The sequence below is a fragment of the Girardinichthys multiradiatus genome, chromosome 5, assembly GCF_021462225.1.
Source record: "Girardinichthys multiradiatus isolate DD_20200921_A chromosome 5, DD_fGirMul_XY1, whole genome shotgun sequence".
In the NCBI taxonomy this organism is placed as follows: Eukaryota; Metazoa; Chordata; class Actinopteri; order Cyprinodontiformes; family Goodeidae; genus Girardinichthys; species Girardinichthys multiradiatus.
The window spans coordinates 40,566,617-40,581,646 of record NC_061798.1 but is presented as its reverse complement, the minus strand read 5'-3'; the positions used below and the strand labels follow the sequence as shown (position 1 = coordinate 40,581,646).

At 39.9% G+C, this 15,030-nt stretch overlaps 1 protein-coding gene across 1 annotated transcript in view; it reads right to left on the bottom strand.

Annotated features, from left to right (window-relative positions):
• Nucleotides 1-931: 931 nt before the first annotated feature.
• Nucleotides 932-15,030, bottom strand: part of LOC124868644 (cdc42-interacting protein 4 homolog) — a 29,102-nt gene continuing 15,003 nt past the window's right edge. Inside the window, exons 6-14 of the mRNA XM_047366115.1 lie at nucleotides 14,457-14,561; nucleotides 14,179-14,307; nucleotides 13,916-14,062; nucleotides 11,318-11,473; nucleotides 6,112-6,221; nucleotides 5,651-5,783; nucleotides 5,508-5,572; nucleotides 2,873-2,982; nucleotides 932-2,780 (exon numbers count right to left, since the gene is read on the bottom strand). Coding sequence (XP_047222071.1) covers nucleotides 2,635-2,780; nucleotides 2,873-2,982; nucleotides 5,508-5,572; nucleotides 5,651-5,783; nucleotides 6,112-6,221; nucleotides 11,318-11,473; nucleotides 13,916-14,062; nucleotides 14,179-14,307; nucleotides 14,457-14,561 — 1,101 coding nt within the window. The 3' untranslated portion in view covers nucleotides 932-2,634. The remainder of the gene's footprint in view (nucleotides 2,781-2,872; nucleotides 2,983-5,507; nucleotides 5,573-5,650; nucleotides 5,784-6,111; nucleotides 6,222-11,317; nucleotides 11,474-13,915; nucleotides 14,063-14,178; nucleotides 14,308-14,456; nucleotides 14,562-15,030) is intronic.

Genomic DNA, 15,030 nt, shown 5'->3' with positions numbered 1-15,030 from the left:
TGCATAAGTTTTAAACAATCCCTTTTGGTCATTTATTTATGCTTCACTTAAAAATAACCATACTCTTCTGTAGTCCTTTGAAGTGGTCTTGATAAATACCTCAGCAGCCTTTCTTAAGGTGTATTAATGAGGTTTATTTTACTTTCTCTTGGTTTTTGACTCATTACTTGAATATGACTGCATATTGTGTTGTTTGTGCAGAAAAACTAGAAATGAAGGCCACGTATAGATAAACTGCTACAAGGCTCCTCTCCAGACTCAGACATGCTGCTAACATAATAATGAACCACCAAGACCTTCGTAAGGTTTTTGAATGCGATCATCCATGTTCTGGTTGATATTTAATAGTGTGGCCTTGTGTGAAGGTGGCGTTAATCATTCTAGGTTTTCAGCTTATAGCTCTTTTAGAATCCGTTTGTTGCAGCTAAAAATAATTTTTTCTCTATAACAAGTTTTTCTTTGATTAGATCCTATGAAATTAGGAAAATGTATCTTTGTGACAGGCTGCTGTTAAAATATCACTTAAGGTTCAATTTAAAATACTTTCTTTCCAAAAGTTATGTGTAGATACAAAACTGAGATTCATATGTCAGAACTGAGTAAGTGAGGTCCGTGAACAAAACATTTTCCTGTGAAAATGGTCAGGTAGTGCACTGAAAATATGAGAGAAAGCAGCAAAAACATTTAAAATATAAAAAAAATATTTCTTGGCAATGTCTGGCTCCGAGAGAAGTAATTAAAACAAAGAGAAATGATTCAAGACACTATTTTTAAAACAATCACTTTGATAGTTATGAGTATTTTGCACTGTAACCTCCCAAAATTAGCACTTTTATCCAAAAAGGCTCCTTGTGATAATTCCCACAGTGTTTTCAGAACAGATGCAAAGAGAAGGCAGTATTAAAAACACCAAAATGGACAAACAAAGGAATCTTGTTTATGTATTTACTCGTTATATAGACACATTACAGACATAAAAATGTGAACTCTTCTTTTTATGGTTGCTGCTGGTGATTGAGTGATTTATTTTATTCACTCCTTCCAGTTTAGTGGTTTTCATCCAGTTAAAAGACCAAAAAGCCCATTTGAGGAGAGAGTCAGGAAACTAGTTCAAGCAGAAAGTAACAAAATAAAGTTCAGCAGGTTATTAGAACTGAGCCTAAGTCAAGTAGTAAGATATACTGTATACAGGTACTGTTATAAAGAAATACAACACAATGATGCTGACCACAAGTTACAGTAAAAGTATCCATACCCCTTCAACTTCTTCACTTTTTGTGTGATCACAACAACAACTTTTATTTTATTAGGGTTTTATGTGATACAACAGAAAGTTCTGTTTAATTGTGAAGTGGAAGGACAACGATACACGGTTTTCAGAAGTGCGGCGTGCCTTTGTATTCAGCGCCTTGAGTAAAAACCTGGTAGAACCACCTGCATTACAGCTGCAAGTCTTTGGAGGTGTGTCTCTACCAGCTTTGCACATGAAGGAGTTTTTGTCAAGTTTTTGGCAAAATAGTTGAAGCTAAGATTGGACGGAGTGTGTCTGTGAACAGCAGTCTTGCCACAGATTGTCCATTTAAGTTAGTTTGGGACTTTGACTGGGCCGTTTTACCACATAAATGCTTTGAACTAAACCAATCCATTGTAGCTCTGGCTGTATTAAGTTGTCTGTCCTGCTTGAAGATGAACCATACCCCAGTCTCAAGTCTTCTGCGCCCTCTAACAGGTTTTCTTCCAGGAATGTCTTGCATTTAGCTCCGTTCATCTTCCCATCAATTCTGACTAGCCTCTATGTCTCTGCTGAAGAAGAACATCCCCACAGGCTGATCACGCCACTACCATGTTTTACTATGTGGTAGTATGGTGTTTTGCATGTCAGCAAAAAACGGGACTTCTTATGACGTTTTTTCTATTATGTTATTTTTCTTGTCAGTCTTCCATAACTGCCAGATTTGTGAAGAACACAGCTCATATTTGTGCTATCAAGAGGTTTTCCGATCTGAACTGTGGATCTCTGCATGTACTGTATGTAATGACATTAAATTACATATATACAATATTTGTCTCCTGAAGGCAATTAGTTGAACTCGGTCTTGGAGTCTCAGCGTAAAGGGCATTGAATACAAATGCAGGCCACACTTCTTATTATTTGTAAAAACAAAATGAGACCCTTGTATCATATTTCTTTTACCTCAAAATTATGCTCTGCTTTGTGTTTGTCTACCACATAAAATCCTAAAAAAACTACTCTTAAGTTTGTGATTTTGACCAAAGTGTGGAAAATTCAAAGGGTTCGGATACTTTAACAAGGCACAATATAACAGCTCTTTTGTCATCAGTGTGACACAAAGTTAAGGTGAACATTCAGAAGATCTGTATATTTTATGTTTTAAATGCACTAAAAATAGATAAGGATCATAACAGGCTGAAAATTTGCATGTTGAGACAGTATTTCATCCCACAGAGAGCAGAGATGTAGAGTGTACTATACTGCAGTAAGCCATAATACCCACTCATCCCACTGTATCCATCTCTAGCTGAGATAAAACAGGTCGAGGGCAGCTACAATCATCTTTCATAACGTTGTGTTCACCTCTGGCTCTTCAGCCTTCTAGAACTCTGTGATGGAGGTTAAGGTGAGAGTCTGACATAGGATGTTGGTATATAGCCCTCCTCTCCACTGGCTCTGAGGACTCTCATCCATCCGTCTCCTTTATCTTCCTCCATGATACTCAGCAACTCTCCTTCCTTAATGGAAATAGTGCCTTCGCTGTTGCCTGCACATAAGTAAGCATTAGAGATGTAAAAAAAAAAAATGCAAAAGCAGATTTATTCATGAAGAACCTCAACAAACGAATCACAGACGTACCTTCAAAGGTGTAGAGAGCAGAGCATTGACCAACAGGGCTTTCGATGTCATCAAACTCGTCATCAAATTCTGAGTAGGCATTCGATAATGAATGTTGTTTAGCTATTATGCTGGAGGAGAACAAAGCAAAAATTCACAGTTTATTCCCGTTCATGAAAGTGCTACAAATTCATTTTGATTTTTATTAATATCTCGAAGGGAAATTTGATTTGTAGTAGACATCATAGACACAAAAATGACACAGTCACAAATGAAATCAACAATCACTCCCTTAGCACAACACAACTTCAAATTTCAGGAAAGATACAACGATCATGGGCACATATTACCACTCTCAGATGCTGTTGATACATCTTAGCACAAAGTAAAAGGCATTGCACATACTGCATTAAAGCGCATAGCGCTCCAAGGATAACATGAATATCCGAGTGCATTACAGTTCTACAGCCCTGGGAGGAGATCTAGTCTGGGTGGTGCAGTCCTAGCCAGAGAGATTAAGTTCAGAAATGGCAACAGGAATGACAGAAACCCTGGCACGCCTTGTTGTCATCTTAGGCATCCTACTACAGTGGCCAGATGAAAGGATGTCAAACTCCTAAAAAAGTGGGTGTTTAGAATAGTTAAGGATACATTTAGCCTTAGTTCTTACTCGCTTAAAGTAAATGTTCCGAAGCAGGGCTTGCTGCATTAAATCACCTTGCTTGCCACATTAATGAGCGTCGTCAACCTGTTTTTGCTAGACAAGGAAAGTAAGCCAAACCAAGCCACACAACAGTTAGAAAGAACATACTCACTAAAACACTCACAAAAAGAGTCATTATTAATTACAAACTCTGAAAGTAACTCAGTTTTATCAAAAAGAATAGGCGCTGCTAAACCTTTTTGCACACTGCATCCATGTTTGATCCAAATCTCAACTTATTATCAATAACAGTTATGAAATATTTATACTCTGCAACAATTTTGACTCTTTTGTCCTAAATAACTGTGCAAGGGTGTTATTAGGTGTTGGGATTTCAGAAAGTCAATAAGCATATGTTTATTTTTTGATACATTAATTGACAGGAAAAAGTCCTTGTACCAAGTCCTCCACTACAACACCATGCTCAGTTTCACAATTTCAGTTGCTTAAAATACTTATTATAACAGAGTTATTGGCAAACTTCAGAATAGGCAGAATTTGTGTACAGAATGAACAGCAGTAAAGAAAGGACACAGCCCGTGGGCAGCCTGTGGACGAAACTGAGTTGATGACAGCTCACTATTATCTCTCACACCTTGTGACCGATCTGACAGAAGGTCCAACAGCCATCCAACAAGATTTGGATTCAAATTAAACTGGGACAACAGTTTCTCTGCAAGAATGTCTGGCTGGATGGTTTTAAAAGGTGATGTAAAATCAAAAAACAAGAGCCTTGCATGTGTCCTAGGGACTACCCGATGCTTAGCTAAGAGGTTTCTTAAAGACAAAGCTGCATCCTTTGCACCCCTATCTGCCTGATGGGTAAACTGTATTTTAAGCTGAATCAAAGTAAAACAACTGATTGTATTTTAAATCTTAACCTGTTAAGCCCGGAGGGGTTTTAGAGACATTTCTGCCTGAAATTACATAACTTAAATAAATCAAGTATAGCGCCACAGTTATAAGGCCTACCTTATTACTGTGAGTTATAAGGTAGGCCTTATAACTCTATAACAGGTCTACCTTATCAGGTAGACCTTATAAAGTAGATCTGCAAGATTTTTATGTGATCCTTATAAAACTGCATCATATTTCAATGCTCTGCTTCTGATCCTGATCCCCTCTCTCTGTCATCTGGTATAATGAGGTACTGTCAGAAGAAGGGGAAGTAGTACACGGTACTGTGCAAAAATCTACAGTCATCCTATATTTTTTTTCAGACTTTATTGTAATCTTTAAATCTAAATTTTGATCAGTAAATCATCCATCAGTTTTCTAGATAGCCACCTAGGCAGGACTTATCTTCTGCAGGATACACCCTGGACAGGCCACCAGTCCATCACAGCAACACACAGAGACACATGTGCTCATACCTCGGGGTGATTTACCCAATGCGTATGTTTTCGGACAGCAAGAAGAAGTCGAAGTATAGAGATAGATCACAAATTGCACATGCAAACTCCACATCCACGCAGAAAGGTTTTGACATGGACTTAAAACTCAGGATCCATTTCACTAGCAACTTGTCACAAAGACACAGTTTCTTCTCTTTTCAAAAATACCAAATATCATAATTTGGGAATTGTAGTTTGTCACCAGCAAGGTTATTACCAAGGACCTATTGGCTGTAGACTTCACAAACAGCTATTGAGCAGCTGAAAAATTATGTTTATCTCAGGTCGTTGATGAATTTTTACCTATTGCCTAAAGTTGTGACTTTAAGATACCGGTAATCTCCAGTAGAACTTCTTTTCAGACTTGACACCTCTTTCTTAGTCCTCCACTTGACAACTTTCCTACCTTGAACCTCATATGGCACAATATGAGACGACGGTACAAGAAGACAAAGTAAAAAAAATAATCTGTAAGGCCTTGAGAAGTGCCTGGACACATTGTGACTAAAAGCCCTTCACATGATTACAAAGATCCTATTCCCTTTAATCCAGATCTTACCCAGTGTTATTGTTGATGGTGCTGTGTAAAGAGTCCTCTCCTCCCGCTGCCTCTAATAACCACAACTGTAAAGAAATAATGGTCAAATTTTCAAACTCACACAGTATTTTGCACATATGCATATCTGCGGTTTGTGTAACAACCTCATATTTAGAGAGCTCCCCCTTCAGGCGGCCAATGTTCTGACTTGTATGTGTGATTTGGGGCTCCAGACTGAAGGGGTCGCCCATCTGTGGATTCTGCTCATACACGCCCCTCATTTTATCCAGAGCGTCACTAAGGTCAGAGATATAGAAAGATGTGTTATTGAAGGGAACTGTCTGCACTCAATAAGAAAGCTTCTTTTGGCGGTGGAATTTCTGATAAGAATGGGACTGATGGGAAGTGTCCATTAACAAGGATGCATATCTTGGAGACGGGTTACACTTCCACTTTGGTTTCAAGTAATAGAAACTTTAGAGAGGTACCAATTCACTGTTTTACCTTGAGTAATTTATGCTGTTGTTCCAGAACAAAGAGCTCAACTGTTTAACACTGTAGTCTCACTAAAGTCTTTTATAGGCGTAGATAGCATCAACAAGCGAATAGTCTGTGGTGTTTTTACCTCTGGTCCTGTTCCTTTGTCAGTTCTTTGGTGATATCATCAATCTTCGCCTGCAGCTTCTTCTTCCTCTGCTCTGGAGGAAGGTGCGAGAAATCCTCTGCAGGAGGAGGCTACGCATACAGAGAGGTTGCAACAGCACAGTTGAATACGATAAGTGGCTAGAGCATAATAGAAAGTCCCTAAAAAAAGTATTCACAAGCCCTAAACTTTTCCACAGTTGTGCATATTGCAACCACAAATCTAAATGATTTTGTTTTTGGTATTTCATGTGATGGACTCACACAAAGTAGAGCATAACTGAGAAGAGAAATCACATGGATATGTGGTTTTCATAATTTTGTTACAAATAAACCAAAAGGTCCAGCATGCATTGTATTCAGACCCTGAGTCCATACTTCTTGGAACCTCCTTTCACTGCAGTCACAGCTTTGAATATCAATGGTTTTAATGTATGTCTCTGCCGACTAAAATATTGGCTACTTGTTTTTCAGCAAAATGACTAAACCTCAGCCACATTTAATGGTGAGTGTCTATGAGCATCAAATTTCAAATCTTACCACAAGTTCTAAGTTGGATTTAGGTCTGGCCTTTGACTGGACCATTCTAACACAGTAATATGCTTTTATCTAAATCATTCTCTTGTAACTCTATTTCTATGTTTAGGGTAGTCTTTTTGCAGCTGTAAGTAGTTTTGTTCCAGGATTGCCCTGTATTTAACTTGATCCACCTTCCTATCAACCCTAACCAGCTTCCCTGTCCATGCTGAACAAAAGCATCGCCGCAGTATGTTGCCACCATCATGTTCCACTTTCAGGATGGTGTGTTCAGAGTGATGTGCTGAGTTAATTTTTAGCCTCACTCAGCCTTTTGCACGTAGGCCAAAATGTTTCTATTTGCTATGTTCTCTACATGCCTTCTAGCAGACTTTAAACTTTACCGCTTATGTTTTTTTTTCTTCTTGCCACTCTGATAAAGGCCCGATTTCCACGTCTGCAACTAATACTCGTCTCCTACCCAAGCTATGGTTCTCTGAAGCTCGTCCAGAGTTACAATTGGGCCATTTTCTTTCTATTTTCAGAAGATAGATTAAAAATAGCTCTGTCAGACGTTCAAAGCTTGGATATTGTTTCAGGTCCTAACCCGAAACCTTTCCTCAACTTTCTCAATGACTTGTCTGTTTTCTTTGTTCCTCATGATGCTGTTTGTTCACTAATGTTCTTTAACAAACCTCTGAGCCCTTCAGAGGACAGCTGTATTCATAACATTACACACGGGTGGACTGTACTGAATGATGTCTAAAGCCAGATGGTTGCAATGGATTTTGTCTGAGAGTATCAGAGTAAAGGGGCCTGTATCAGTTTGCTTTCTCTTCAAAAGTACACACTATTTTGTGCTGTCCTATCACATAAAATCCCAAATAAAACACACTGAAGTCTGTGATTGTAATGTAGCCAACCTTGAAAAAGTTAAAGAGGTATGAATACTTTGGAAAAAGACAGGAGAAAACAGTCTGTCCCATTCTGATGTCTTGAAAAATGTCTACAAAAACTGACAGGTTAAAGTTCCAAATTGAGTAAAACATTGCTAAGAAACAGAATGTGTAAAGAGATGATGGTTTCAGACAAAATGAGAACTACATCCCCTTATGCCCTGTCCTGTAATTTTCCCAAAGAAAATACCAGGGAATTTCAGCTCTATGGTGATTCAGTCTGGTTCATAATGAAAATGTAACCCAGACAAAACCAACAAGGACAACACTTCCACTTGTGACGCCAAACAAATATAAATACAAGTGATACAAGGTACGTGATAAGAGTCTGTTTAATGAGCCATTAGGAAATGTTCAAACTGTGAAAAAGCATTTTAATGGTTTCTGAAAGTTTATGAACATTTATTCAGTTTCACTCGTTACTTTTTTCATCTTTACCCAACAGCTTTTGTCTAAGACCCCTGTAGCCCAAGAGCTACAGGGGTTGGACAATGAAACTGAAACATCTGTCATTTTAGTGTGGGAGGTTTCATGGCTAAATTGGACCAGCCTGGTAGCCAGTCTTCATTGATTGTACATTGCAACAGTAAGAGAAGAGTGTGAAGGTTCAATTAGCAGGGTAAGAGCACTTTTTTGCTCAAAATATTGAAATGCACACAACATTATGGGTGACATACCAGAGTTCAAAAGAGGACAAATTGTTGGTGCACGTCTTGCTGGCGCATCTGTGACCAAGACAGCAAGTCTTTGTGATGTATCAAGAGCCACGGTATCCAGGGTAATGTCAGCATACCACCAAGAAGGACGAACCACATCCAACAGGATTAACTGTGGACGCAAGAGGAAGCTGTCTGAAAGGGATGTTCGGGTGCTAACCCGGATTGTATCCAAAAAACATAAAACCACGGTTGTCCAAATCACTGCAGAATTAAATGTGCACCTCAACTCTCCTGTTTCCACCAGAACTGTCCGTTGGGAGCTCTGCAGAGTCAATATACACGGCCGGGCTGCTGTAGCAAAACCTTTGGTCACTCATGCCAATGCCAAACGTCGGTTTCAATGGTGCAAGGAGCGCAAATCTTGGGCTGTGGACAATGTGAAACATGTATTGTTCTCTGATGAGTCCACCTTTACTGTTTTCCCCACATCCGGGAGAGTTACGGGGTGGAGAAGCCCCAAAGAAGCGTACCACCCAGACTGTTGCATGCCCAGAGTGAAGCATGGGGGTGGATCAGTGATGGTTTGGGATGCCATATCATGGCATTCCCTTGGCCCAATACTTGTGCTAGATGGGCGCGTCACTGCCAAGGACTACCGAACCATTCTTGAGGACCATGTGCATCCAATGGTTCAAACATTGTACCTGAAGGCAGTGCCGTGTATCACGATGACAATGCACCAATACACACAGCAAGACTGGTGAAAGATTGGTTTGATGAACATGAAAGTGAAGTTGAACATCTCCAATGGCCTCCACAGTCACCAGATCTAAATATTATTGAGCCACTTTGGGGTGTTTTGGAGGAGCGAGTCAGGAAATGTTTTTCTCCACCAGTATCATGTAATGACCTGGCCACTATTCTGCAAGAAGAATGGCTTAAAATCCATCTGACCACTGTGCAGGACTTGTATATGTCAATCCCAAGATGAATTGACGCTGTATTGGCCTAATATTGGTCTAAAACCAGGTGTTTCAGTTTCATTGTCCAACCCCTGTACATGATAATAATCCTTTATACTTGAATTAATAAATAAATAAGCTCTCAAAGTTAAACATTAGCTTTGAACTACATAAGATTTACACTGCATTTTGGTAAAACATTTATAAAGAAACCCAACCTGTATTTCTACTAAGACTGTAAGCAGGTTATTTCTGCTTTGACCTTGAAACATACGATTATCAGGGATAGCATTATGACCACCTTCCTAATAGTGTATTGTTTCCCCTTTTGCTGATAAAACAACCCTAACTAGGCATGGCCTTTACTAGACCCCTGAAAGTGTGCTGTTGTATCTGCACCAAGATGTCAGAAGAACACCCTTAAAGCCCTTCAAGTTGCAAGGTGGAGCCTTTATTGATGGGGTTTGTCTGTGCATTACATCCCACAGACGCTCAACTGTATTGAACTCGGGGAAATTTGGATGCCAACTTAACAACTACAACCTGCTTTTCTTCCTTCTCAAACCATTTCTGAAGCATTTTTGATTTATAGCAGGGCAGAACATCCTGTTTAAAGAGGTCAAAGTTATCAGGGAATACTGTTTCAATAAAATAATATACATGATCTGCAACAGTACTTAGGTGGATGGTATAAATAACATCCAACTGTATGGCAGGACTCAAAGTTTCCCACCAGAACATTGCCCAAAGCATTACACTGCCTCAAACGGCTTGCCTTCTTCCCATAGTGCATCCTGATGGCCTGTGTTGTGAACCTGTCACCGTTTGACCACTGTTCTTTCCTTGGATCACTCCTGATACATACTGACCCCAGCAGACCAGGAACATCACTACAGTTTTGGAGATGCTCTGACCCTGCTTTTAACACATCAGCTTTGGGAACAAGCAGCCTAATTACATTCACTAACAGTGGCCATGATGAAGAGATAATCAGTGTTATTCAATTCACCTGGCAGTGATCATACGTTTTGCTTCATTGGTAAAAATCTGCAATCGAATAATCCAGCCTCAAATATTTCCATTTGGATGCATCCAGGTATTTTAATGCATCAGTTCATTTTCTGAGCAGAACATCTTGTGTGGAGTTAGTGTTTAAATTCCCCGATAAAAATAATCCAGCACCAGATCCTGTTATCCAACACCTTTTAAATCATACTAAACATAAACAGTACCATGTGCTTTTCAGCATGTGTTATCTAGACAGGGAGAAATCATGACTCAAAATGAGAGGGAGGTACAACAAATCAAGCATATGATAAACAGTTTTACAATAACTTGTCGGCAACCTTTTTAAGCGACCAGGTACAACAGATGTGAAAACAGACCTGAAAACAAAGAGGTCAAAATTGGGCCATCTCTCACCAACCAAACTTTTTGTAGTGAAAATCTTGTTTGTGAAAGTTTAATTGAACTCACTCAGACTGAACAGATAGACAGAACAGGTGCTGCAGCTTGGAGATGGGAAGAGAATTGGGAAGGCTGGAAAAGGGTAAAACGATAGAAAGACTGAGCTGTAAACTGTAGAAGAAAGCAAAACGAGAAGATGGAAGGATTTCTTGGAGTGGAAAAACTGGTGATGAAAAGAAAATAAACAAAAGGAAAGGAAGGAAGAGCAGGCTTTTAAAATGAAGAAATATTTCAAGCAGCAAAGATTTAGTTAAAAGTTAAAAAGAACACAAGAGAGGTTTAAGGGGCATGTCTGTGCAGCAAACTGGAATTAGAATTTGCCCGAGAGAGCATTGGCTGATCAGATATGAGTTGAGGTAACAAAGGTACGTGCATTTGTTTTTAAGTCAATGTGATAGAAAATAGAGTTTTTCTTATTTCTGGCTCCTACCAGCAGAGGAAAGATAAGAAAGAAGAAAAGCCATGTTATCAATAACTTGATTTTCACCTTTGACAGGACAACAGCTTTCTCTGACTACAGGAAAAAGACAAGCTAATTAATATTTATATATCTTTATCCAAAGGGAAAACAGATGGGTGAAAATGTGTTGCTATCTGTCTCACTCCACTTCAAAGACAGTAAGGTTCACCTTGTGTTTCTTGAAGATCTTGTGCTTGCGCCCTTTAAGAGGGTTGAGGCCAGATTCAGAGTTTGATGGTTTGACACCCTGGGAATAGTCCTCAAACTCCACATCTGCGGGTCTTTCAAAGCCAGACTTGTATTGCTCTATTAAAAGTTTTGAGTCCTGCAAGGAGACAAAATCAACTCACATTACAGATAGGATGTTGTTTCAGTGTCTTTAGGTTCACACACAGATGTTTACCTTTGAACCTAATTAAACAATTTGAATTCCATAATAGTATAATATTTGAACAGATTATTTTGCTTTCAAGACAATTAAACCTTAAAAAGATATACGTTGTAAAAACGTTTTTTGTTGGATATGCCATTTTTCAGCCTAGATTTGTTTGGCCCTTTTCAGGTAAGAAGCTGGTAAAGATGAACTTGTCTGACAGAATTTGGTACAGCTCCACTGAGGAGGTCGTGGTCCAAGACAAATTTATGTGGGCTGAGGCTTTCATACCCCTGGCTGTTTAATAAAAGCTGAACCAAACACATGAGATCGAAGACAGAAGATGGGTTGAAGACAGATTGAACTGAATGGACAATGTGGATTCAGTTTCAAATGAGCATCTCAAGTAGATTTTGTTTGTGCTATTATTGGTCCAGTAATATTACATAATGGGTATTGTGCCTCAGGCTGCACGGTGGCGCAATTGATAGCACTGTTGCCTTGCAGCAAGGAGGTCCTGGGTTTGACTCCAGCCTGGGGGTCTTTCTTGCTGGTGGTTTGCATGTTCTCCCTGTGCATGCGAGGGTTCTCTCCGGGAACTCCGGCTTCCTCCCATAGTTCACTGTTAGGTTGATTGGTCTCTCGCATTTGCCCTTAGGTGTAAACAGGAGTGTGGATGGTTGTTTGTCCTATGTGTCTCTGTGTTGCCCTGCGGTAGACTGGCGACCCGTCCAGGGTGTACCACACCTGTAGACTGCTGGAGATAGGCACCAGCTCCCCCGTGACCCTCAATGGAAGAAGCGGGTATAGAAGATGGATGGATGGATGTCTTTTTGCCTCTCACTGAACTGAGCTTCCACTCACCACTGATTAAAATATTTTATGTCAATCAAACTTTATTAACCTTGGTGTGGTTTGTTTTCCAGATTTGGCAATAAATGACCCTAAAGTCCAAAGGAAAACTGAAAAATCTTCAAAAGTCTTAAACATACTGATCAAAGTATTTAAAAAAAATTAAAAGCCTGTCAGCTGCCTGTGTTGATGAAGATTCTTGCACAGAACTATACAGTTATATAACATAATCACATGATTTAATGTATGTCAACACAGAGGAGGCACCTAGCGTATGACCACTCTTCTTGGGGTTGAAGATCACAACCTGGTTCACCTCCATTTAATACACAGAGAACCAGCTGTGACACACACGTTAAAGAGATGGTCTGAGGAGAATAAAGATGCTCTGAGGGGAAGACCCCTGTGTTCCTCATGGGGAGGACACTGACAGCATTACAGAAGCATCACGGACTACAATAAGCTTCTGTGTGGACAACATTGTACCCGCCTTTAGATCAGGAAATAAGGTAAGCTGAGAGATGTGCAGAAGGAAATGAGAAGGACGATCAGGGACAGAAAGGACATCTACAGAGGGAAGATGGAGGATTAGCTGCAGGTTAACAAAATCAGTGGGGTTCGGAATAGCCTGAAAACAATTTCAGGCCACAAACCAAACTCTAAGCCTATGGGAAATACAAAGAGGGTGAATGACAGTTATTTATAGTCTTTTAAGTTTTCTTGTTCTTAGACACCCAACTTGTTTGTCTCTGAGGACATACCTGACATGTTTTGATGAAGACTTTCATCACTAGATGGTACGTGACGTGTCTTCTAGTGATGAAGACGGGAGTCTCCATTGAAACATGTCAGGTATGTCCTCAGAGACAAAAATGTTTTCCTCTCACTTCCTCCCACAGCTCTATGCTCAGAGCCCCCCTTCCCCACCACCACCCTGTCCCTCTCATCACCCCAGGTAAGAAATAAGTTAAAACAACCTTTCTGCAAAAGGTTGCAGGTCCGGAAGGTATCAGCTCGATGCTCCTGAGGTGCTAAGCAAACCAACAGTGTAGTATTATGGGACACACATTCAATGAGATCCTGAAGCTGAAGAGGATGGCATAACTGTGAAAAGCTTCCTGCTCGGTACCAGTGCTACTTTCGTACTGTCGAAAGACCTCAGCAGCTACACGCCAGTAGCACTGGCCTTGCATCTGATGAAGACCCTGGAGAGGCTGGTCTTAAACCATATTCATCCCCTGGTGAGGTCAATCTTGGTTCTGTTCCAGTTTGCCTACTGGCCTGGCATCAGTGTGGATGATACTGTCATCTACTTCCTGGACTGGGCTTTGACCGACCCAGTGAAGCCTGGAAGAACTGCTAGGTACATGTTCTTTGATTTCTTCAGTGGTTTTCACACAAAAATATCATTACTCTTGGACAATTTCTGCCACCCCAGGCATTCCCCTAAATAGCTATAGATAGGACTGGTTCCCTCTCAGGTGCTGTCCATCAGATCAGAGGCATGTTAGATATGTCAGAGAAAAGGAGTGACACACTTGCCTTCTTCTCATCAATTTCCGTCCCTGCAGCAGCAATTCCCTCAAGACACTTGGAGATGATTGGCAGGACATTCTTTTCTATGTGTGAAAACTGGCAGTAACCCTCCGCCAGCTGCCGGATCCTTCGTTCGTCCATGTCTTGGAGTTTCTGCTCAGAACACACGTCAACAAACTCTTAGATTCAAATTCAATAGGAATGACTAAACATAATCTTTTTTTTCTCTTGCACAGCATCGTCAAAGTGTGTTTTAATGACTTTCTCACATTGAAGATCTGCGGTATTTCTGTGTAGTAGAAGAGCTTCTGTTCTTTGTTGTATTTCTGGAGCTCTGCTGCGTAGTTATTCCTGCACTCTTCTGCTGAACGCATACGAGCAAGGGAGTGGTTCTTGGCCTTTAAAGTAATGGAGAAACAAAAAAGAGAAAAATAAAGACAATGGAAGATTAAATACAAATGCAAAGGAGAATTCGAGGAAGTAAGACAGGTACAGGTAAATCACTTTGTTTACAAGTGTTCAACCGTCAATGTGATCAAGTGTTTACTTTATCAACATCAATTTTGGAGTTATTATTGTCGCTCTCCAATTTATCTGCTTGTTGTGTGGCCTTGTCAGCCTCCGCCCACTCCTTGGCAAAGCGCTTTTTACTCTGCAGGCAAGAACACACACAAACATATTACACTTCAGCAGCAGCATTATCAACAAAACAAAAGTCAGAGAATTAGAACTAACTTAACAAATTAGGCAAAAGATTACGATTGGTATGTTCTCCTCTGGTCAAATTTGTCACAGGCTAACCGTTATCACAGGAAAAATAATGAAAAGCTTTACGTCACACTTCCCAGCATCTATGGTTACATGTGAAAATATGTCACATTAAACAAAAACAAACAGAAATATAATCTCTCAGTTATCTTCAGTGATATCTTGTTATTTAGACAGCATTAATTTCTGTCTGCATATGACACCACCCACAAAAATAATACCCCATTTTGTCTCAATACAACTAGAAACCTCAATGTATTTTACTGGGATGTGTTAGACCAACACAAACTAGTACAGAACGCTAAAGTGGGAGAACAATTATTTAACATTGTTTTACAAATACAAATCTAAAA